Here is a 22,029-nt window from a genome sequence, read left to right as displayed (position 1 = left end):
CGGATACCATCAATCATTATTAGCTTCAGTAGGAGTTCCGTTTCACATACACAACATCTTCATTTCGTTTGGCTTTTAATTTTAACACTGACTCAAGGACACAAACATTCCAAAAAACTGCTGTCGTTTGGTGGAAGGTTAGCTGCCTAAGAGCAACTGAATCGAAAGCGAATTTGGCGGCTGCGACGTAAGCAAAAGTCGACCACGAAGGGACTCGAACCCTCAATCTTCTGATCCGAAGTCAGACGCCTTATCCATTAGGCCACGCGGTCAGATTGATAGACGAGGAACCCAAGTATATCCAAATACCTAAATATATAACTATACGACGTCGGTACTTTATTTTCTACCACTATTTCAACCTCTATTACAACACAAATTATGTTATACCTTATAGAACAGCAGCGTTTTATCAGTAGCTGTTGATGAGAAAACTTTCCCTGTACTCACAAAATGTGCTGAAGTCTTGTGGTTTTTTACTACTCCAATAATACATCAGCTAAAGTCACTTTAAAAAGTGGCACAGAGGTGGGAAGCAACAAAGTACAAATACTTTGTTACTGTTTACTTTCTTCGTTAACTTTTCAGATACCTGTACTTTACTTAAGTAGTTATTTTTCTGACAACCTTTTACTTTAGCTCCCTATATTTTTAAACAAATACCTACACTTTATATATCTGACTTGTATATGGCCCACAATGCAAAATGAGTTTAACATCCCTGCCCATATCTGGTTTATGCAGTCAATTCTCTGGACAGGGGATAACCTAGCCTTCCTCTTACCAGCCATCACCTCCAACTCATCCTATGGTGTGCTGGAGTGTTCCCAACTCAGTATTGTGATAGAATTTCTCCAGCTTCCCCAGGGTCTCCTTCCAGTTTTGTATGACTGAAACACCTCACTTGGTGGAACGATCAGTAGACAATAGAGTTGGGCCTATAAATCCAAATATCAATGGTGTGGATCAATACAAGCGCGACAGGATCGATACTTTATTTCTATGCTTCTGAACGCTTCCTGGATGACCAAACTCTTCCTATCTTGTGGCCACTTCCATAGTCTTATTATTTCCGTCATAACCAACAGCTTGCAGCCACCAAAAAAGGAATGGAGATCAACTAATTTGTGTGACTGACATGACATTATCTCACCGGGTCAGGGAGAGAGGTTTGTGTGAGAGGAGACCTTAGGGTCTGATCCGCACATGCATAAACTATTTCTAGAGTCAGGAAGTGTTACTTACTCAGTTTAATTATACAACAAATACAAAGAGACTGAATGCATTATATAAATGCTTTATTAACAGGGTAAAGTAAGTCTTAGTTCAGTAATAATAGGAACTAATACCAGATTAGACTAAACATTAATGCAAATGTCTTATGAAGTAATAATGCACAAGTTTCAACTGGATAATAAAAGTAAAGCAAATTAAATAAATTTATTCTGACAGCATGTTATCAACATTCACATATCGGCACTAAAAATTAAAAAAAGAAAGAAAAAAGAAAAAATTAAAAATTCACACAAAAAAAAAATCAAAATACAGGTACAGTTTGAATGTTACCCATCCTAAATATGAAAAGATGAGGCGTCAGACATTTTAAGTGCAATAGGTAAGTCATTACAGTACAGAAACCCCATGAACCTGGTAGAATAATAACAGGCTCTGGTTTGGCATTGCTAACACGTGTTCTCTCATTGCGCTTGGATCATTCGAAATGACACGAGCGCCGACCTCAAACGCACCACAGTTTGTTCACTAACTGTTTTCTGGGTTGCACACAAAATCCATTATCCACAGTGGGGTTTTTTCTCTTCCTAAAAACACACATGAGCCTCAAACACTAGTTTACGATCCCTCCGGTGTTAGCTGTGTCCATTTGTCCTCCACGACGCTGAAGAGCTGTGTATAAAATATATAACCGTAATAACATTCATTATAACAAAGGTTTACATATAGGAGGTTACCAAGAAAAAAGGCATAGTTATTGTATATTGTGAAAAAGGTGCAATATGTTGCAGGTTAGCTTTATAGTTTGGTAAGACTGCTAGGTGTTAGAAAAAGCCCTGGTTTGAAGCCTTATACCGGTTACACATCAGCTATTAAGTGTGAATGACTAACTATATAAAATCTACTTCCTCACAAACCTTCATGCCGTCTTCATTCAGTTGTCACCCCAGCAACCAGAAATCCTCATGCTTTATATTTACTGTATTCTGTATGAAAGCTCATAATGCCCAGGAAACAGTGAAAACAGCTATCTGCAGAGATTCTCCTTTTGCAACTCATCTCTAAGTCAGAAGCTTTGTAGTATTTACTGGGCCTATCACAGATCAGTCGGTATTAGCATTTTTGTTGTCAGATTTGTGCCAATATGCAAACTTTAAACAGAACATGGGTAGAAAAATATTACTGGGGTAATTTGGAAATGGTAGCGATGGGCTCTGAAGAAGCTCTCAGTACTGCCTGCAGCCAGGGTTGCCAGGTCTTTCATTTTCCTGCACGTACTTTTTAAGCACTGTTGCAAACAGCTGGTTGGGAACAGATATTCCTTATGAACCTCGACTTTAGCATTTTGGCTGTTGCTGTCTTGTTAGATATATAGTATTAATAATACTAGCACTTCAATCAACAAAGGAGGTGCACAAGCTGTTAGTAGAATTAATCAACAGCAAGTCATGCTATTTTTTATGAAAGGGAGACAGGTGAATCGGTGAAGATGCAAGGAGTTTTGAACGTAGAGGAGTTTAAATCATCCAAAGCAACAGAGTGCACAAGAGAGGAGAAGAAGAGAGTGCAGGGAAGGTGGAGTGAGTAGATTTGTGACAGGAAGATAACAGTAACAGTGAAAGCTGATAACAAAAAGACAGGCAGTGGAGCTGGAGGTAGCAGAGTTGAAGATACTGAGCTTTTATTTGGGTGACCAGGAGGGGACAGGATCAGAAGGGAGTGAATTAGAGGAAAAGCTCAGGTTTTAAGTGAGGTAAGGCTGATAAGGTTTGTACAGACAGAAAGGCGTAATAGTGGACAAAGGATGCTGAAGATGGAGCTGCCAGGTTGGAAAGGAGGAAGAGCACAGAGAATATTCATGGACGCAGTGACGGAGGACATGCAGATGGTTAGTGTGACAGAAGAGGGTGCTAGGGACAGGGTGAGAGATCGAGGCAGATGATCCACTGTGGCCGAAGAGCAGACCAAAATGGGTTTTAGTACCAAATTGTAAACGTGCATTTCCTCCAGAGGTGGGCATTTTTCCATCAGAGTTTAGGGGGACTGACTTGCTTTTGCAGCCTCAATTTTGGACCCTTCTGGCCCTTTTTGTTTTAATGTTTTATCACATACTAGAAACCCTGTCTGCAGTACCTGCACCGTGTTACGTTCAAATAAAATCTTAAACAAGTACTAGTTATATATATGCTGATCTATGCCATACAAACTGTGGATATATGCAATGTTGTCCAAATGGTTACTTAATCTTATCTTATATAAATGGATTTTGGCAGCTACCAGCTATGTTAGTGTCAGCTGGACAAAAGCCAGTGTGAAATGTATTGCTTGATAATTAATTTTAAAAAAAAAAACAAAAAGTGACCCCAACGTTTCAAACACTTTCAACGTAACTGTCATTTCACTAGTGCTCATCTCTGCTTTTGACCTGCTAGCAAGGCAACTGGCCAGCTATAGGTTTTGAGTGCACTCAGTAATGTAGAAGACTGAAAGATAAAGAATATAACCAGGTATAAAGATAATCATTTTACTACCTAGTATTAGCAACAATAATCCAGTATCAGTCAGTAATCTCTGTATTATATTCATTCACAACACTTTTGCTCCCCAAAACCCACAACTTGTTATGACAAGAGTCGGGTTAGTGTTTATGTTAAATGAGCGGTGGCTTAATAACATACAAACACAGCACTGGTATGGATCTTTTCATCACTTTCCCAAAATCTCAAACTATTGAAGGCGAAGCCCCGTAAACTTTCACTAAGCCAAAGTAAGGTCACACACAGGAAGGAGGAATCTCGTCCAGACAAAAATGCTTCACTAGAGTTAACGCGACTAGTGATATTAGTCAAAGTAGCACCTCCAGGTCACCCTTGACATCCTCGGCTTGTGAGGTGAGGAATCAATCTTTGTCTTATTATAATCACAGAAATGCTAGTTTAGTTCTCTATGTTAAAAGCAACACATGACAGACATTGATTTGTACTCGTGTTTCTCTCAGATATGCAGTTTTATTAGTTTTTGTGAAACTTTAGCTTTTGGTGTACTGGTCAGGCCCACAAGCTGTGTAATAGTGTTTTAAGTATAGTTAGTAAGGCAGTGAAGCCAGAACAGACTTTGGACCAGGCTGAAATTAAATTGTTTATGTTTTTATGCTTAAGTTCTCCAACTTTTACAGATTGATCGCATGCAAATCAGAAGGTTTCAGCTCTCGATCACAAGAGTCTGACGTGACCTCAGTCAACCTGAACCATAATTCAATTTAGTGGTTTTAAAAGTAGCACCCTCTATAAGAATGTTCGCACCGGGCACCTTCGCAACCTAACACTGAACAAGCAATGATGCCACCGTCTCTAGAGCCAGTCGGTGTAAATTTAGTGTTTACTAGATTTACCAGATTTACCAGGTTTGCTAGTTTTCGCAGCTTTGGTAGCTTTGATGTCCATCTTAGTCTTCTGGATACGAGAGAAGATCTCCTTAAAAAGGGCTTTGTACTCTGGAGTGTTCTGCCCCAGCCGCTTATCCACCGCCTCCACCTGTTTGCTGATGCTCTCGATGGCTTCAGGGGTGGACGGCGATTGGGTGGGAGTAGGGGGAGGTGCCACGATGGGGCCCATGGCACAGTCTTTCATAGACGGGTCCCTGGAGACGGGCCGGGAAGTCTGGACGCCGGCGTGACACAGGCTCTCTTCGTGTCGTCGACACTTCCCCAACAGCTCCTCGTACTTCTCCAGCAGGGCGTGGTACTGCTCATCCACCTCTCTTAGGATGGACATCCCTCTTTTCCTCACGCTATTGGCGTGCAGAGCGTAGCTGCCTCTCCTTCTGCCGGACGCATCCCGGGCCACGATGGCATTGAGCGCCGTGTCGCTGCAGCTTTTCCTCACAGGACTGGAATCAGGTAACGCCTCACCTCCAACACCTCCTCCACCTGCTGTCTCCTCCCTGACGCCTCCTCCCGTCTCCCCGACCTCCACTTCCAAAAAGGTGTCGGTCTCCGGGGTGATACTGAGGACAGTCTGGGTAAGAGCCACACCATCATCCTCACTGCTCAGGAGGAAAGTTCGAGCTCGGCGCAGCTGCTGCAGCTCCTGCAGCTCCACCTCCAGCTCCCGCACTCTCGCCTGGCATCTCTCAGCATCCTGTGAGCACAACCAGTTAGTTTTATTTCAAATAAAATTCATTACCCACACTCGATATAAAGACATAAATAGCACATCATAGGAAAATTCTCCTCCACTTAATTGTCTTTAATTTATAATCAACAAATCATCATTTTTGGATCAGTTGATCAAGTTACAAGGTAGTTTATTAAACTGCACACAGATCAGATTTAAAGAACATTTTACCCCTTTCCATAATCAATGACTATTTAGTCTGACAGATGCAGAAACTTTAGGCTGAAGTGGCTGGAAAAAAAGAAGCCAGTGTGCTGAAGTGCAGAAACCTGCAGTTTTGCTAATGGCCACTTGAGGCCGCTCAAGCGAGCATGTACACATGGACTTCTACTTTAAAAAAAAAAACAAAAAACCTTTCTTGCAGGAAAAATAAACATGCTCACCACTTGGTTATTTAAAAAAAAAAAAAAAAAAAAAAAAAGCTGAGTGGCATCTTATTAATACTCTATTTATGAGCACCAATTATGTGGTATCAGCATCTGTGACGTACCTCAACAACATATACAGCTAGCTCACCAAGCCTCGCTGTTCACATGGTCACACTTTTGACCACATTTGAATAGAACAATATGATTATGATTAAGGCCATAATTCAAAACGACACTCCATTAGTCAGTAGTTTTCATTAGGGGTGATCAGCATTGAAGACATAATTAAATGCCATAACCAATGAAATCAAATGGACTCTGACAAATTAGCACTGTCCCTGCTAGCAGTTAGTTTCACTTTGGTGGAAAAAAAACAAAAACAAAACAACTTGCCGATATCTTTTCTGCTTGTATGTTTTCCTGTATCTTAACAGCCAAACATGCTTAGTGCATTATTTTTGCACCCCACCTGCACCCGTGTCTGCAGCCGGGAGAACTCCGATATCAGGAGGTTGCACTCCCTCTCCACCCCTTCCCTGCGACTCCTCTCGGCCCGGACAGCAGCTCTCAGAGCCGACACCGCTTCCCTCAGGTGCTGGTTCTCTTCTTCAAATGGCTGACGCTTGGCTTCCATAGTAAAACTTTCAGCCCTGCCCACTACAAACTCATCCTCATACCTGACAAAATAACAGATGAGACAAATATTTAGCAGTTTGATGCTGGCATGCAGTGTTTAAGCGTGACTTTCTATAACTACTTTCCTCTTCTTTCTCATTCTATGGAAGACAAAACAGGTACCTGGGTGCTGTGCAAAGCTCCCTCAGGCAAGGGAATGAGTGGATGGTCTTGCGTCGCTCTCTCTTCTCCCTCCTGACCCGCAGTTGCTCCATGGAGCGAAGTTGCTCCACCTGCCCTGACAGAGACTCCACCTGGTTCTGCAAAGTCTCAATAGTCCCCGTTAACCTGGTGCATAAGAGAGGGCAAAGATTTATAAATGAATGAAAGAAGGCCAAAAACATGGAAAAAGGAAAGCTCCCAGTCCCGTTCACCTCTCGATCTTTTGCTGCGAGGACTTGCTGTCCATCACCAGCGTGTGGTTGGTGCGTTCCAGCTCTCTGGCGGTCCCGTCCAGCTGCTCGTACACTTTGGCATGCTGCTCGTTCATGTCCCGAAGAACCTCCAGCTGCTTTGACAAGTACTGGAAACAAACGCATACACATATTTAGCGCAAATAAAAATGCACAACTTCAGGTAAAGTTCCAACAATCTCTTAGATCTCTGAAGCTAGAAGCTTTTAACAGTCACTTAAATTTGGCTTTCATTTACTTTTACAGCACATATGTAGGATTTATCACTGCAACCTAACTCCTGAGCCACTAAACACCTGCTGTACAGCTTCACACCATACTGCATGATATCATTCAGCAGATGGACTTCACCAGTTAGCAGAAAATTCCTTACTAAAGATAAGCGCATAAATAAGCACGTTGGGTGTTTCCACCCAATTTAATTTAATTCAAGAATTGTGCTAAAGCATTGTGTTACACAGAAGAAAATAGTCTACAGCAGTGTAACAAAGGGACAGTTCACAGGTCACCTCATCCAGCTCCATTGATAGAATAATAGAATAATAGAATAATAGAATAGCCCGTTATTTTCATTGTACATGCACACAGAAATTATGGGTGCCCTGTTCACCATAAGCTCAAACGTCATTCTGTTCTAAAATGCTCCATTTAAGGCTGGGTTTTAAATACTTTTGGCTCTTTGTCACTGAGAAGTGTGAGCACAAAGGCTCCACCCACCTGCTGTTCAAATACTCTCTGTACAAGGAGCAGCAAATAAATAACAAGCTGGCTCGAAGAAAACCAAAACGAAAGTTTGTTACAAACTCCGAACCAAGGATTTGCATCAAGGTCCAGTATAAGGTAATTTAATTAGATTAGATTCTGTTATTAGCCATGCAGAGCTACTTTACTAGAGTCTAGGAACAGGAATATGTGCACAGAAATGAAGAAAATAAGCCCTGTTTAAGATTAACCTTCAAAACAGAGAGAAGGCCTCCTGCCAAACATACTGTCTGGTGGTTCGACACAGAGGAATGTAACAGCGGAAGGCTGCGGAAAATGCAGAAGGAGAAACATGATCTCTCTTGTGTTTGGAAATGAAGCCTTTTAATGGATCCATTAGGACATTCTGATAATGAGAAATTACAATAGTCTAGCCAATGTGTACCAAATGCACAAAGTTGTTTTTTAGCATCACTCTGAGACAGGAAGTTCCTAATGTAGATAACTGTTTATATGAAAAACGACTGTCTTAAAAAAAAAAAAACTTTTTATGTACAATTAAAGGACAAAAATAGTTCAACCCAGTAGTACTGGACGCCGAGGTAATGCCATCCAGAGTAAGGTATCTGGCAAGACACCGTGTCCCCTTCGGACACGAGTAGAAACCAACAGGCTATCTGCACGTTAATGTCTTTAAGCAGACTCATGTGGCATAAGGAAAAAAGCTGGGTGTCATCTGCATTGTCACCTAATACTATTGCTGAGTACAGAGCCCTGTGGGACTCCATAACACATTTTTTGTATTGCAGAAGAATTCACTTGCAATTGCACTTCCTGTAACAATTCTGTTCACTGCTGTTACTAAGTGCCCTTGAGCTGGCAGTCCTGTGATATTAATTAATGTAATGTTTGCATTGCTCTGTGGTCCACACCTCGATCTCTTGCACTTGCTCCTCATTGGTGATGTACATTTGCTGCAGAGAGTCCTCCAGCTCTTTGTTCCTCTCCAACAGAGTCTTTCCCAGCTCTGCTGCCAAGTGGAGATCTAGAAAAAGAAGCAGATGAAACATTTTTAAAGAGAAGGAGGCAGATTGAATGAGTGAAAGCAGAGAACAGGAAGGGAGAGGTGTGAAATGAACAGTGACAGTGGGGTGGGGGGTATCTCACAGAAGAAGACATAATGCAGCTGCACAATTTAGATGACTTCTGCCACATTTAACGCCGCACACAGCTCTATTTTAAGCAAGGTTATAACTACAATGATCCATCACATCGCCTTAGTCTGCCCTGGACCAATTCAATTATAGAGGGAAGACAGCGAGGCAGCGCTCCTCCCTGCAGCACGTCTCCCTCCAAGCCTCCTACTCTCCACTGACTGAATACGAAGGTCACAGATTGGAACCCAGATTATTTGGAGTGACACATCTGAGATTAAGAGGAGAATAGAGATTTCACTCGCTGGGATGCTGTCTTTTTCTTAGAGAGACCATTTACTCTGATTTTAGCACATTTTAGTGTTTTATTTATACGTCCCGGCTGCTAAAATACTCCAAATTAAGATGAGCAGCATCCACTTAAACCGTGCGCTGACTCAGCAGTACTGATGGCCTACATTACTGGCTCTGAGTCAGCAAAATGTGGCTTGCAGCCTCTCAGAAAGTGAAGGACTAAACAGCCAACAAAGTCATCTGTCATGCAGTCCAGCCTCTGGCTTAAGTAATGAATAGTTAGCAAATGGATCAATGCCAGGCCATAATACATCCAGGCAACTGATAACCTGCATCACTGCAACATTTTCCTATAGTTGCAAGCACATAAGCAGGAGTACACAGAGCTGTTCCCCCATTAGATCTGATATATACTCATCATATTTGTATGACTGGTGCAAAATACTTTATGATCATCTACTTCTTACACACTTTCTAAATGTATTGATTTGAGTTTGAGCTTTTTTATTTTCAGTAATTCTACATTACATTATTACATCTTTCCATCTGGATACTGTCGACAACCAGTCTAAATTGTATTTAAAGTTTAGTAGTTTGTGGTTTCATTTTAAGGGAGAGAGAATATGAACCACAAATCCAGAAAAAAACAAAACACATGACATAAAAGTCATAAATTGATTTGCATGTCATTGAAATGAAAGCAAAACACGACTTACTAACTGGTAAAGAAACCTAAAGATTTTATTTTTGATAGAATGAAAGTCTGGAAACTGGCTAGGCTCTTTAGCTACTCCTGTGTTGCTGTGGGGGTATAAAGATCCACCCAAGACCGTTCTGCATTGTTCTAGTTGAGGGAAGCAGTTTCTCAACCAGTATCTATAATACATGGCCTCTACCGTCGTCAATGTAGCGAAGTTGTCCTGTACCCTTAACAGGAAAACAGCCGCAAAGCATAATGTTTCCACCTCCGTGCAAACACTGTGTGTTGAGTTGATGCCAAAGAGTTTGATTTTGGTTTTGGTTGGGCTGAAGGTGACTGACTGTAATCTGTGTGCCACGTGGGCACAAAGCCAGTCTGTGGGAGCCAGATTTCTGCTGGTTTATAGGGAACCAAACTTATTTCAATGACATGCAAATCAATTTATACTTTTCATGCAAAGTGTTATTTCCTGATTTGTGGTTTATATTCTGTCTCTCTCCATCACCATGAAACTGCTATAAAAATTAGCACAATGTTACCCTAATTAGCGCTTCTCTTATAAATATAAAGAAAACGAACCTGCATTTTTCAGAAGTTGTCTTGATGATGTGAAATACAGCCCAAATAAAACCAGACAACCCAAAAGTCTTTGTGTCTACAAGATGTCGAAGGGGATTTGGCTGATGGAGGGAGAGTTAGCGCTACACAGCCTAAAGCCTCAGTATCAACACAACAACAGAGGAAGAGGGGGAGGAGAGAAAAAGATGAGGAGGAAAACAAAGGAAGAGTAGAAGTGGGGAAGAGGGCCAATCGATGAAACTCACTGCACAAGACAACAACTTTGCAAGTTAATAGCTGTCATAGACAACTGTTTGCTCCAGACAGACCTGACATTGACCCACAGGTGACATCACTGAGACCGGAACACCGACACAATTACATCATGCATGAAGAAGCTATCCAGACAACCCATGCAGCCAGCTGCCAGAGTGTCAGTACTTCAGAGAAAAATAAAAGTTTATTTTTAAGAGTGTGTGAATGCATCTGCAGTCGAATCCATGCATTCAGTACAGCACGTAGTGATGTCTTCCACAGGCTGATTTTTGGTTAGGTGTGTATCACCCACGAGACTCACTGGAATGTGGAAAATAAGACTTCTGGTTCCTCTTTTCTAGTGTTTCAGACTAAATTTGTAACAGAAAATGCACTAGAAACATTCACCAGACAGAAGAACTACACCATAGTGCTTATCCGGGCTGTAATACTGACTGCAATGATGCATACTACATGGCAAAGTAGCAATTTATAAAAACATCCTGGGATATTGCTCTCTACTCCTGAGTGATGTAAACAGTTATGATGTAACAGGAGTGCTTAGAGAGCTCTCTCATCAAATGTATGCAATCAAACAGCCCCCCAGTCTCAGCTGGTAGAGCCACTTATTAGTTTCTTGGTCATCGGCCAGGAGAGGCTCAGGCTAACACACAATAAACCCAAACAAAGAAGCAACAAAGAAGCATCCCAATTACACGTCTGCATCCTTCCTGCTTTCTCCTCCTTTAAGAGTCGAAAGCTGAGACGTGACATCATGAGTAGTTTGTACAGTTACAGGCCTAGTTTAACACCTGCCACATCCAAACACACACTCAGACTTTCAGTTTGTTTTCACTTAATGTTACCCTTCATTTTTTTTGTTCTTTTCACTCATATAGCACTTTTTGTTCTTTTCTCTATTTAATCTATTCAACCAGTATATACTGCTCATTATGAAAGTCACTTAAATATGAATCATGTTTATTTCTCCAGTTGGATAAAGAGTTGGGGAAATTAAATCTCTGTCAAGATAATCCCACAACGCTTCAGTAATGCTGAGGTCCAGGCAAGACTCAGGTGTGTTTTTTCCATCCAAGTATGCTTTTACTAGAGTTTTTGTCATGCTGAGAAATGATGCCATTTTATAGTGGTTCAAAAGCTGACTGTACTTTTTCACAATGCCATTGATTTTCATCCCCAACACCACTCGCTCAAATACAGCCCCATTATGCAACTATCATATTTTAAAATATGCACCTCTCATAAACATCGGATTATAAGATGAAAACAGGTTCAGCCACTTCTCTTAGCTTCACCGCCAATATAGACACATACACACTCATTTTCATATCTTAGTGAGGACATCTAGCTGAGATAATGCTTTCCTTAGCCACTTACCCTAACCATCAAAAATGAATCCCTAACCCTCAGCCTAAACCTAACCATAACCTAATAAGAAACCTGACACTAAAACAACATTTTTAGGCTCAAAAATGACTTCAAAATCATGGGAACAGGCATTTTGGGACTGTTGGTCCTCACAAGTATAGTAGCACAGCAATGTTCTGTCCTGAAAAAGACGTCTAAACATGCACACACAAGCCAGCAACCTCCAGGAACGACTGCCAAACAGTCTGAAAATATACATTTTTTTCCATGATATGACTGTATCATGGTCAGTATAGCTCTTGAGCAATCTGCGTGTGAGCTCATGTGAGAAACCCTAAAAGGATGAGGAAGCTTTTTTGCAGCTCAGCTAAAAAAGTAAACAAATGTGATAAAGCAGGGTTGGCTTGAAGGCAGGCCTACATTGTGGCTGAGAAGGTTACCATATGAACTGACAGTGATCCTTGGTCAAAGACGGTAATGGCAAAAACAGGCAAAGACTACTATTACACAGTTTTAAACTCTTTTAGCAATTCTTATTAAAAACTACTAAAAAGAAAAATATCCTAATTTCATCCACCCACTCTCCCACCCAGCTACCAGGTAAGGAGCGGGGTACACTCTGGGCAGGTCTCTGGTGCAGAAAGAAATCCTCATTTATCCACATTTTAGCCAACACTTCTGTGGGGAAAATCATCCCAAAGAACATCAACTTACAGTGATTCCTGCATGACAACAAGGTAATACGATGAGAGTGGTGTGCCTATCCAAAGGACTCGATGCACCTAGAAATGCCACACGACTGAAGATGAACTGGGGCAGTCAGCACTTTGTAGCCCAGCACTGTTCAGAGAGGACTGACATCCTCTCTGCTCCATCAAACTCAGATCTCTCTGAGACACAGCTCGTTTCTCTGGCTCCAGCCATTTTGACTTTCCGCTCTCACACTGTCGCTCTGATTTGCCTCGTCTTTCTTCTAATTTCACTCTCTTCTTCCTCACCATCTCCCAAAATAAAGCCAATTAAAGACCCGTTTTAACCCTCGGTTTCCTTAATGTGTGACACTTGGTGCACAGGAAACAAGTTAGCTTATCAATCGATGACATCATGATGGTAAGTGTGTTTGTTTGTGCGTCCATTGGTGTTTCTAGTCAGGTAAAATCACAGCATCAGCACCATTTAGCCTTAGGCAGGGGAAATGTAGCTTAGCATTATAATTAGATGAGCAGGGAGCAGGTGATTGAGAGATTATACACGACAGGAAATGAGCTAAGTGGTACAGAGAATGTGAAGACTCACAGCTGTGGATAAGTCCTAAAAACATAATTATACAAGTCCCTGAATGATCAGGTTCAGACTGGTTTCAAACTGGCTCATGAATATCTGCAGATGTTCCATTCATCAATAAATAGACTGTGTGACTTCATTCAAAATGTAATTTCCTGAGTCACCGACATTTAAAAGCTCCCTGGAAATGGAATATAAAAAGCTGCCGTCATTCAGATGTAGACCAGCTGATACAGGATCCATCTGCTACAACATCAGCTGCAATTTGTATGAACACTGAAATCGATTTGAAAGGCTTAGTAAATGTTTATTGTATCTTCAGCTCGTCGGGCTTTACTAATTTTTTGTCATATATACAGTGTTATAATAGGAAATCCTCATATTAAACATGGCAAATTTTTCAAATAATAAAGTCAGTGTATGTACAAGCTTCAGATTGGATGCTAAATGCACCAGTGTTTTCTCCTCTTGGCACTGTATGATGTCAGTAACAGAGGATATTCCTAATATGGTCATCCGAGGTACACAGCTCCACCCACCAGCAGTTCAGACTTTATGTTTACAATGGGCAGCCAATCAGGAGAGAGTTGGCCAAACTAAACAGCAACAATAATTTCAGGGACTTCACCAAGGAATAAAATAAAAATTTAGAGCTGGAAATGAGGACATTAGGTGTTCTTTAAATATAGCAACACTGACAGTCGAGTCCCTTGTGTTGTTACTGGGCGGAGGTTATGGTGTTAATGGAAAGACACGAGTTAATTAGCAAGCTTTGAACTGGAAGGTTATTGAGATTTTTCCTTTACAAAAGCTAGTTCAATCAGAATAATGTTGGCAAACTGCAATTCTTTTTTTTTTTTCATTTATTTATTTTACAGAAAAATGTTTTTTTTATCTCTTTTTTTTATCTTATTTTATCATCACTAGTCACTGGTAACTAGAGCTGGCCATCACTAGACATCCCACGATATGATATTATCATAGCCCCTTATTCGCCATATGAAAATATTTCGATTTTTTTGTCCTTAAAATTAAACTTTGTCAATACATTTTTTTATCCAGTAAGATAAAGCTATCTCACATCAGATAACCATCTCAACACTGTCACAAAAACCTGCCATAAATGTCACCATAACATGCAGTTAGTCTGCTATCAGTCTGGCATCAGTTTGTAGTTTAATGGTTAGCAATTGCATGCTAGCTGATAATACAGCCATTAACAGTGGTAAATCATTGAAAAATCACATAGCTGTTTCCATCTACATGAACAGCAATCTAACTATTACATTTCTGCTCAGTAACCTTCCTGTTCTTGAGGAATATAACAGAATACAACCAGCTGGCAGCCTGCTGAGTTGTACTCATTGACTAAGACTCATGCAGACTGATGGCAACATGTTGGCAATCTGTCTGCATTTTTAATTAGACAGAAATCAGCCTTTGACAACCTCACTGAGAACGATTGCAGTCAGTCCGAGTCAGACTGCAACTGTTTGCAGAAAGGTTTCAAATACCTTGCAATCAAACGGGTCCTGCTCTCTGCAGCCATTTAGTCGCCATCTATTAACTTGCTCCAAATTAGGAGCTAATTTTCTCAAGCTAAGTGTTTCTAGTGTTGGGTTACCTCAGGGTGGTGGTGCATGTCCCAAAGTATTTGAATTTCTGTAATAAAATATTGATATTTGGTTTTCCTTGTTTTTAACTATACTGTATCGATATTTCCTCTCAAACTCTACTGATAACCGCAACATAGAGGACATTCCTGATGTCAAAATATAATAAAAATAATTGTGATGCAGAGGTTAAAAAATTAAATGGCTCAGCTATATTTTAGAATGGGGATCCCTCACACAAAGCATTTAATAAATCAATACAAAACAGGTGGAAAAATATTTTAAACACATCGACCCAGAATTGCAACATCGGTGCCTAAAAATATGCGCTTTAGTTCGATTAGGACTTTCATGGTGGACCCTGACACGGGTGCATCACATTGATGCTGACTACTTCCAGCCATGCAAAGGCCCTGCTTGGCATGCTTTCAAAGCATTGTTGTCAAAGAAGCGCGCTCCTTGGGAACTCCTTCGCTGTTTTTATTGATCGCGCTGAAGCAGAGCAAGCAAACGGCTCCAAATGACTTCTCTGTCGTATCTCACGACAACAGAGTCTTTGTTCGAAGAGGCCGGCTGAGCGGCCGGTGCCAGAAGCTGACAGAAACAAGGGATGCTGTGGGCAGGCAGGATAGGATGGTGACTTGTCTTACCCTGCTCCAGGTCCTGCTGGTCGTACCATGGCTCTTCCTCTTCGGTTATGAATTCCTCCATTCTCCCTGAGCTTAGCATGGGTTTCCCCGCGGCTCTGTCCGGACAATAGACGTCCTGCAGGAAAGGATCCTCCAGAAGACAGCGGTGGCTCCTAGAAGCCGGAGCTCTTTTCAGCGCTGTGTTGTGCCTCGACGTGTTTCCTCTTTCCTTCCTCTCCTCCGCGTTTCCTCGGTCACTCCCACTGCCCCCCTCTCATCCCCCCCACCACCACCACGCACCGGCTCATCCCGGTGCTCTGACCTGCCGCCTCTGCAGGCTGCGCCGCTTCAGGAGCCTACAGACGTGGCAGAGAATAACGGCACTTCCTTTGCCGCTGTTAGCGCCAGCATGCTCACGACGCCTTCACGTACCGCTCGTAACACCCGATTATCTCCACTCGTCCAGCTTTTGTTCAAGTGCGCCCTCTACATTGATGTCAAAAGACAGGTCAAGACATGCCGTCCATAATTTAAGCTCATTAACTGCAAGCGCAACTACTGCGGGGTGACAAATTAAAGGAAAAATGTTTACCCTACACCTAGGCATTTGTTGACGTGATTTGGGTCTACTTGTTCGTTTTAGAGAAGGGAATTTTACATTGTGGGCCACATACAGCCCAATTTCTGTGTAAAGAAGTTTAACTACACATTTAATCCCTGAGATGTCTTAATATATGAAAAAAAGTGCTATTTCAGCAGTACGTCTTGGTTTTTCTGCATTGCTGTGGCCGTAAAATGAAATGGAATAAAAATAAATTGTAAAAAATAAATGTGTACACTTACAGAAAAAAGTCTGTTGCTTATGTCTTGATATTCTAATGGACTCAATTCTTTATTTGTTAGGCCTGGGTATCATCTAGAATGTAAAACTGTGAAATTTTGACTTAAGTGAGGAATTTTGTGTCTCATCTCATCTCACAGGCAATATCATTAAAAGTCATCTCACTGTGTTGCACTATATATGTTGCATGCTATCTGCACCACTAGAGGGCGAGCTGGTGTTTCATGCTTGTCATAACAACATCCTGGATCTTTCTTACAGTCCTGTGGGGGGGAAACAGCAACACAAGACCGTTTACTTTGTAATGTTTTGTATATCAGGACAGAGACTGAAAAAGTCATATAGAAAACGATTCCTTTATATTACTGCTAAAGATGGATTTTCAAGCTATTGAATCATGAGGTGTGCTCACCTTTTCACACACAGCTTTGGTTAAATAAATAATGGAATAGCATGTCATGCACTGTTGTTTATTAGAGGTTGAATCTACCCAACTAAGACCTACTGAGGACCATTCAAGGGAGGGACAACTTTGCATTTGGTGTGATAAGAGCCTGATGATCATGTCCGGTAAAATGGATGGCACATTATTTATTTCTTAGCCATTAGAGACTGAGAAACAGGAAGAGGAGCCCCAAAACTAGACCAACATTGCCCCAAACACACCAAGAGACTTCACTCTCTTGTATCCACAGTGACTCTCCTGCCGGCCAGGTGTAATGGTTGTAAAGACAAATGAAGAATGCATGGTCTGACATACAGAGATTCCTTCATTTGTAAGAGAGACCTATATGGACTCCTCTGCACCTTTGAGCTTGTCCATTTTCACTGATTAAAGCTGTAACACTAATGAAACAGGATTGGGATTTACATGTTGGTCATTTTTAATGATGATATGTCAAATGTATAGCATGCGCTTTCATTGACGTCAATTCACTCAAGCGCTTCAAATCCACTGACATAACTCACCCACGTGTGTATTTGTATAACAGTGACATCTACAGCCCTGACGTGACACTGGAGCTACAGATGGACGCCAGACTGGGTCTGGTCTCCCAGTCAGAGGAGCCATTTTCACGCTTTCTGACACTGTGACAGCCTGCTGTGAGCTGGAGGGTCCTCTGAGGAATGTGACTAAGTAACTCAGCTGGGCAAGCAGTTCTCATGCATACACAAATACTTGGGCTATCTATACGAGCTGTTGTTGAGGTGACTAAAATGGGACATTTTCTGGGTACACGAGGGTTAGATTTGACCTCTAGCCCCTTTGGTGACTGTTGCACTATGACAATGTGTAACATAAGGCTTCACAGAGGAGTCATCATCCTCCACAGTTGAATCTCTTTATTGCACACATTTATGAAGAGCTGCCAAACTCTGGCTACACACAACAGTTTTGATTTAAAACAGACCTCTGCTCTGAATTCTGAGCAGCTTTGTGTTGGATGAAAACAGAGGGAAAATAACCAGTTTTGCAATTCAAATAGATGTTTTGTGTGCTGAAAGCAGTGTGTTATTTACCCCCATACATACATATGTATTATCAGCCCGACTATGGAGTTAATGGACAAGCTTTTTGAGCAGTTGGTGAACAACAAAAAAAGGCATCATGGCCGGTTTTGCATGATTTATAAAGTGATTAAGACTATCACAACTCTGCTGCTCACACCAAATGATTTATTTTTCCATTCAGTCGCACAACATTTTCACATGTTCACTCATCTCACACTTCTTCTCACCCACAAGCCTTCTCTTCCTTTACCAGACATGCACAAAAATCTATTGTGTGGCACAAAACCACACAACTAAAAACTGCAGCACAGCCCTATTGTGCCTTCTACACGAGTCTCTTTAAAAAATGTTTAGTGTGTTATGATCGATCGACTAACACACACTGCAAAAAAACTTTAGGCAAGTCATAACAAAAGTTTGAGCAGAAAAAGGGGAAGGAGTTGGAGTTAATGGAATCCAAGAGATAAAAAAAATAAAAAAAACAGAAACTATTAAACTGAAAAAGCTGGTTTTAGACTAAAACTGACAACATACACATGCATACCTTGGTTCCACAATACTAGATCAGTCAGAATTAACTGAATGAATTTGAAATAGAAGTGGCTTCAAAGCTTTTTACCAATTGGTTTCCTATTTTTGTCCCCAAGTAGCTGCATTGCATTAATCTCTGAAGCACTACTGATGACTGGTGTGGTCTTATGCATGCTAAAAACTAATACAAGTAGTTATATACTAAAAAACCCAGACTAAACAAAGCTGAGGAAATATGCAGTAGTACAGGGAAGTTTTTAGTTTGCCTTTCTTTTGAAACATTCAATACATGCTGTTCCTGATGTCACAGCCCAACTAGAAGGCGAAGACAAGACGAGGTGGTAATTTAGAAAAAGACCATTTATTTACACGAAACATAAACTAAAGGAATATGTGTGTATCAGTCAGCAGTGTAAAGCATGCACTGAGGAGTGGCAGAGTATGAGGAATGCAGGATAAAACCAAAAACACATGCTGTTGTTGAGCTAGTCTGAGTCTGGGAGACACGGAGCGAGAAGAGGAAGAGAGCTTTAATGAGCCCAGGTAGCACGTTCAGCTAATTACACTCCAATTATCTCCTGCAGAACAAAGCACAGCACAAAAAAAGAGAAACACCTAGTGCCTAATCATTACCAAATGTAGGTTTAATAACTGCAGCAAACAAAAAACAAGATGACCAAAGATAGTTTTATATTCGAACAGTGAATTGTTGGAAATTGAGGACAAGTTTGAGGTTTTATGTGCTTCTTAACATCGCCCTGCAGTTCTCTGAATTAGACTGGCAAGAGTGATGTTCGTATAAATAAATCTGTGCATGAATGCATTTTTCCATGCGTGCTTTAAATTGTTATTCTAAAAAAGTATGACCACAGTCGGTGATTTTTACCAGCCTTCCTCACCTGTACGGTCCAATCCATGCGTTTCCTTTCACCGCATGACGTTCAGTACTGACAGTGATGTCCAGTTTTGAACTAATAAACCCAAAGATTCCAGGAACAGGATAACAAGCTACCTTGTGTCAGTGAATGTTTGATTTAATGGAAACAAGAGCGAATCCCTGGTGTACTAAACATATGATGTCAGCACAATGTTTAGGAGTGATGCAGAAAAGGCTCGGTTTAAATGACACAAACGCTGAGCCAGCCAGGTCTCAGAACCACTCAAGCCTAAAAACTAAATGCAAATGTTAATGTTTAGCCTTTAATCACTGATTACATTAAGACAGGCTGTTCCAACACTGTTTAGTGTGAAGTGGTGCAGAAATCCAGAATTAATTCTTAATCCATTCATTCTCTTCTGCTTATCTTTATCAAGGTAGCAGGAATTTAGAGGGTGGGGGGTGAGACCAAAGGGTGAGAGGCAGGATGCACCCTGGACAGGTTGCTAGCCTGTGGCAAGGCACTCACGTTCACAACTATTAATCCTTCATCAATTAACTAATCTTATAATCCAATCAAAAGAATTTGAGCTGCTATTCTTTCCTTATACAGGACACCAAAGTTCATGAAGCAAGAGTGTTGAGTACACTATGAGTCTGACAGCGTCGGGGTCACAAGGTTAAAATACGATCACATTACTTGCTGTAACGGGTTGGCTTGACCAAAACAAAGCCTGAAAGGAGACTGATTCAGCCAGAGGCCTTTATTCACAAACCTCCCCACATCCTACACAGGGGTCAATGAAAATCACCCTATTGTTACACACTGAGCTATCTGACCCGAAGCCACTAACCTTTTAAATCAGTATTAATGACATCCCCACAATCAATCTTCCACAGTATCTGTAAAGGAGATGATTATACTAAAGAGTCCTTTAACTGAATGAGTTACTCACAGCCAGGAGGGAGATACTGAATAAAAAAATAAAAAAATAAATATTTAGATGTGTCACATTTATCATACAGCATTTAAAGCTGTTGTAACTTATTTACAGTAACAGTGAAAGAGATAAACAAACAGTTGGAATTTAAGCATTTCAGCATGCAAAGTTAGCAGCTTCAGAGCATAGTGGAATGTGTAGCTGACCCCTTACCAAAAGACAGCTGAAAGGCAACATTAGTCTCCTGTTCCAAAGGAAAAACCAGAAACACAGCTTCACCTGTGCTTGATGCGAAAATCACATCAAGCCGATTTTTAAGTAATTTAAACTCCAGTGCTGTAGGTCCAATTCCAGCTGCAGATACAAATCTCCTTTGGGGTTGCATCAAGAAGCTTATCCGGTGTAAAACTCCAAATGAAACATGTGGCACCCTCATGGCAAGGGAGGAATTAAAATGGTATCAATACTGCGTATACTTCAAAAAGTACCTCAAATATGAAGTCAAAATTGTTCCTTAAAGTACTTTACAATGATGAACTCGAGGCATTCAAACAAAATGATCATTAAAAAATATCAAATAAACCAGGTAATTTAAGTATTTTAATGGATATAGTTGATGTCCTAAGAGAAATCTTCAATCACACTATTCCTAAAGACCACAACAATAATCCTTCTAATTGCACTGCCATAAGACTTTGATGGAAAGGCTTTAATCTGCAACAAATCCTATTAGCAAATGCCCCAAGGCCGACTTTAACTAAGTGTAAGTTCTATGAAAAATACAAAACGCATTAGATCTGTGGTTCATGCACTGTTTTTCATATGCAGTATATCCCTCTGTGCTTTGTGAAACAAAAGCAGCGATCTGATCAAGATGCATTATCTGAGGCTTGACGTTCGAGGCAAATTAACAGTCTTCAGTTTCAGGAACTCTGCGCTGCGTTCTGGTAAACTTTTAGGAAATGACTAACGGTCATTTATGGATGAATAAGCGTAACTTGGAATGTCCACATATCCTCTAATGCAATTCCCTGTAACGACATTCACCAAAGCTCCACAACCAGTTTGTTTCTCTAAACAAACTAGAGAACACATCCTAGCCAGGCGGACTGGTCAGAAAATAAACAGAAAAACAGAAGAAATGGCCTGATTGTTCCTTCTTTCAGAGAGACCTTCCAGTGAAGAACACCCCACCTCTGATCCGGGAGAAACTCCCAGGGCGGATATCAGCCGCACCTCAAGTCATGAGTTTTCTCTTTTTTTCACTTAAGTGAATCAACAGCAAACGCAAAACAAAAAACAAAGAAAAACACGCTGGTAATAGCTAAGATGGCAGGACACAAGAAGGATGGACACACACACCACACACACAAACACACACACCACCCCCTGCTTCTTTTAGAAGCAGCCTCGTCTCCAGGGTGACTGAAGACAAAAAAGAGGCCTTGGCACAGCTGGTCTGTAGCGACAGAGAGACAGAGAGGGAGGAGGAGGAGGAGGAGGAGGAAAAAACAGTGAATGAGTGTTCAGATGTACAGACAGGATAGAGGGTGAGGGGGAGAGAGACACAGCGAAAGCAGGGAAAGAGTTGATTTGGAAACTAGTTGGAGGAGGGAGAAGGGAGGGGAAAGAGTGAGGAGGTACGCAAACTCTCTGAGAAAAGCAGGAGAAAGTGAACACTCTCACAGGAGGAACAGTTGTGGTCATAAAAAAGAAACGGCTGCTGATCTGCTCAAAGAGTCATATTACGTCCAAACATCCAGTGCTGCTCTCTCGCTCTCTCAGTCTGAACTGAAGCAGGCTAATTAGATGAAGAGCAGAAGACCTGCAGGCACCACAAACTAACTTATGAGAAGAGAGAAAGAAGAGGGGGAGGGAGAAAACA

The 22,029-nt window shown here is 41.2% G+C and overlaps 1 protein-coding gene and 1 non-coding gene across 2 annotated transcripts; both read right to left on the bottom strand.

Annotated features, from left to right (window-relative positions):
- Positions 1-199: 199 nt before the first annotated feature.
- On the bottom strand, positions 200-272 carry trnar-ucg (transfer RNA arginine (anticodon UCG)). The gene has a single exon. It is a non-coding gene; the product is annotated as a tRNA-Arg (tRNA).
- Positions 273-1,281: 1,009 nt separating this feature from the next.
- On the bottom strand, positions 1,282-15,924 carry LOC113027687 (cerebellar degeneration-related protein 2-like). The gene is made up of 6 exons (XM_026177358.2): positions 15,464-15,924; positions 8,499-8,611; positions 6,826-6,974; positions 6,575-6,739; positions 6,246-6,453; positions 1,282-5,372 (listed from the first exon to the last, which is right to left on the bottom strand). The coding sequence occupies exons 1-6, from the start codon at positions 15,540-15,542 to the stop codon at positions 4,605-4,607; spliced, it is 1,482 nt and encodes a 493-aa protein (XP_026033143.1). The 5' UTR covers positions 15,543-15,924; the 3' UTR covers positions 1,282-4,604.
- Between the last annotated feature and the right edge of the window lie 6,105 nt (positions 15,925-22,029).

Source organism: Astatotilapia calliptera, chromosome 8, assembly GCF_964374335.1.
Source record: "Astatotilapia calliptera chromosome 8, fAstCal68.1, whole genome shotgun sequence".
In the NCBI taxonomy this organism is placed as follows: Eukaryota; Metazoa; Chordata; class Actinopteri; order Cichliformes; family Cichlidae; genus Astatotilapia; species Astatotilapia calliptera.
The sequence above is the reverse complement of the archived record's forward strand: the minus strand, read 5'-3'. Positions and strand labels throughout refer to the sequence as shown.